The 3,020-nt window shown below is 40.6% G+C and overlaps 1 protein-coding gene across 2 annotated transcripts in view; it reads left to right on the forward strand.

Annotated features, from left to right (window-relative positions):
- Positions 1 to 1,778: 1,778 nt before the first annotated feature.
- The window catches only part of LOC112140014 (tripartite motif-containing protein 16-like), a 2,378-nt gene continuing 1,136 nt past the window's right edge, over positions 1,779 to 3,020 (forward strand). The window contains exon 1 of one of the 2 annotated variants that reach the window (XM_024262913.2): positions 1,779 to 2,762. In XM_024262913.2, coding sequence (XP_024118681.1) covers positions 1,794 to 2,762 — 969 coding nt within the window. In that variant the 5' untranslated portion in view covers positions 1,779 to 1,793. Of the gene's footprint in view, positions 2,790 to 3,020 lie in introns of both variants that reach the window. The other variant, XM_036211152.1, reaches the window with a different exon arrangement.

The following is a 3,020-nucleotide window of genomic DNA, read 5'->3' on the forward strand; positions in this document are numbered from 1 at the left end:
ATTCAATAATCCAAAAACAAATGTGGATTTAGTTTTTCAAATTAACATTTGTGCTGAAAAGTGACCTTTAACCCTTAGAGCTGATTATAAAAGAGTTTTATTTGTTGTTGGTGCTTCTCCTGTACATTCTTAACTGCAGTAAATGTTGCACCCTTGAAAATGGACAGGACTCAATTATCGATTATTCAACTTTATTTGACCCAAACTGAGTGCTTTTTTTCTTTGAATGCTTTATTTGCCGGAGCAAGAGAACGTGATCGCATGCAAAAACATAAACGCATCTCTTCTTCTGCACATCCGCACACTCCAACAAAAAAGGAAATATGCTGCATCTTGCAGGTAGTTTCAAAATAAAAGAGCAAATAACTAAACTAAGAAATTATTCTCAAACTAAGATAGAAAATGTATGATTATTGCTAAAACATCTCTCCTGGACAATATCTAATTAAAATAAATTACCTTAATATTTCCAGGCTGCAACATCCACACATTCAATTCTGTTGGTTTTTCCCTCCATTCCAACTGCTCATCCTGGATGAGACGATCAACTGTTGTGAATACAAAGGTTTCAGAACCACAATGTTGGTTCTAACATGAGCACACATTCTCACACACACACATGTACACATTCATCTGGCTGTATCTGCTGTTCTCTGCAGTTCATGTGTTTGACTTTGCCGCCCTCTACTGATTTGTTTTAGTTACTCTTTTTAGTTCCACAAATATTTCACTGCTGTTTGTTTAACTGATGAAAATCCTTTAATTCTCCCTCTAAATACTGTAAACTTTTGACAGTTTTTTCACTCTAAGACATTAAAACGTTCCATGTCTGCGTCTCTCTGACCTCCTTCTGCTCCGTGGATGTTCTTCCAGCCTCCATTTTAATGTCATTAAGGGTGATTTGTGAAATGCTAATTTATTTATCATTGTTTGATTTTGATCCCTAAAACTCCCTAAAAATAAAACCTTTAAAACCTTAATCATTTAGAAGCACTGATTTTGTTATCCTAACAATGCTTAAAGTAGTTTGTTCTGATTATTTATTTATCTTTGTCCATAATGATACTAGTATTGACTCAAGAGTTTTTAATGGAGGAGTTGTGTATCATGTATCATGTAGCTTCCTTTGCTACGATCATTTATTTATTTATTTGTTAATAGTCATTAGTATTTTTTTTCTTTTTGTCTTGAATTCTTATTGCAGAAGTTGGGGGGCCAGGAAGAAGCAGACTGGTCGTGGTTACTGTGTTCTGTGTTCCAGCTTGCCGTCACGCCTGTGTGTGCTTGTTCACCCTGGTNTTGTTCACCCTGGTGTTCTTAGTGACTTATTTTTTTTTTTTTAGGTCTGACTATTCTTCCGCCCCAACTTCTAGGTCCATTTTATTTACTAATCGGTTGCAGTTTTTAACAGAGTTTTTAGTTCATTTTGAACACTGTATTTAATAACATTTTATGTGCATTTTTAAATTGTCTCTGCTCCAATTTTGCCAAGAACCACTGTGCCTTCTTAATCTTTCATTGGGTTCACATCCCAAGGTGTTGTTACTGTCATCTGAAAGTGCTCAGGAGAGTGCCACTTGCCACATATATAAAAATAATAAATAAAAGTCGTCTGAAGTTCTCCTTTTCCTGATCTGTAGCTCCTCCTCTGTCATGATGGGCGTATCCCACAGGAAGAGAAGACAGAAGCTGATTGGCTGAACTCACAGTAAAAGCTTCTGATTGGAGGATCAAAGTCAAACCTGTTTGTGAGGAAGTGAAACTAACACAGTCTTTTGTGTCTGAGAGGAGAAATGGCGCAGAAAGGAGTCGATCTGGATCAAGAATCCTTCAGATGTTCCATCTGTCTGGATCTGCTGAAGGATCCGGTGACTATTCCCTGTGGACACAGCTACTGCATGAAGTGTATTCAAGGATTCTGGGATAAAGAGGAGAAAATCCACAACTGTCCTCAGTGTAGGAAGACCTTCATACCGACGCCTGTCTTGATGAAAAACACCATGTTAGCAGATTTAGTGGATCAGCTGAAGAAGACTGGACTCCAAGCTGCTCCTGCTGATCACTGCTATGCTGGACCTGAAGATGTGTCCTGTGATGTCTGCTCTGGAAGAAAACTGAAAGCCATCCAGTCCTGTTTGTTCTGTCTGGCCTCTTACTGTGAGAAACACATTCAACCTCATTTGGATGAAGCTGCATTCAAGAAACACAAGCTGGTGGAACCCTCCAAGAACCTGCAGGAGAACATCTGCTCCATTCATGATGAGGTGATGAAGATGTTCTGTCGCACTGATCAGAAGTGTATCTGTTATCTCTGCTCTGTGGATGAACATCGAGGACACGACACAGTCTCAGCTGCAGCAGAAAGGACTGAGAGGCAGAGAGATCTGGAGGAGAGTCAACAACAAATCCAGCAGAGAATCCAGGACAGAGAGAAGGAGGTGAAGCTGCTTCAACAGGAGGTGGAGGCCATCAATCACTCTGCTGATCAAACAGTGAAGGACAGTGAGAAGATCTTCACTCAGATGATCCATCTCATCCAGAAGACAAGCTGTGATGTGAAGCAGCAGATCAGATCCCAGCAGCAAACTGAAGTGAGTGGAGTCAAAGATCTTCAGGAGGAGCTGGAGCAGGAGATCACTGAGCTGAAGAGGAGAGACGCTGAGCTGAAGCAGCTCTCACTCACAGAGGATCACAGCCAGTTTCTGCTCAACTACGTCTCACTGCCACCACTCAGTGAGTCCACACACTCATCCAGCATCAATGTCCGTCCTCTGACATACTTTGAGGAGGTGACAGCAGCTGTGTCAGACCTCAGAGACAAACTGAAGGACATTCTGAGAGAGGAATGGACAAACATCTCAGCGACAGTCACTTATGTGGATGTTTTACTGTCAGAACCAGAACCAAAGAGCAGAGCTGACTTCTTGAAATATTCATGTCAAATCACACTGGATCCAAACACAGCACACAAAGAACTGTTACTGTCAGAGAACAGAAAGGTGAAATTGATGAAACAACCT

This window comes from Oryzias melastigma, unplaced genomic scaffold (genome assembly GCF_002922805.2).
Source record: "Oryzias melastigma strain HK-1 unplaced genomic scaffold, ASM292280v2 sc00691, whole genome shotgun sequence".
Lineage (NCBI taxonomy): Eukaryota > Metazoa > Chordata > Actinopteri > Beloniformes > Adrianichthyidae > Oryzias > Oryzias melastigma.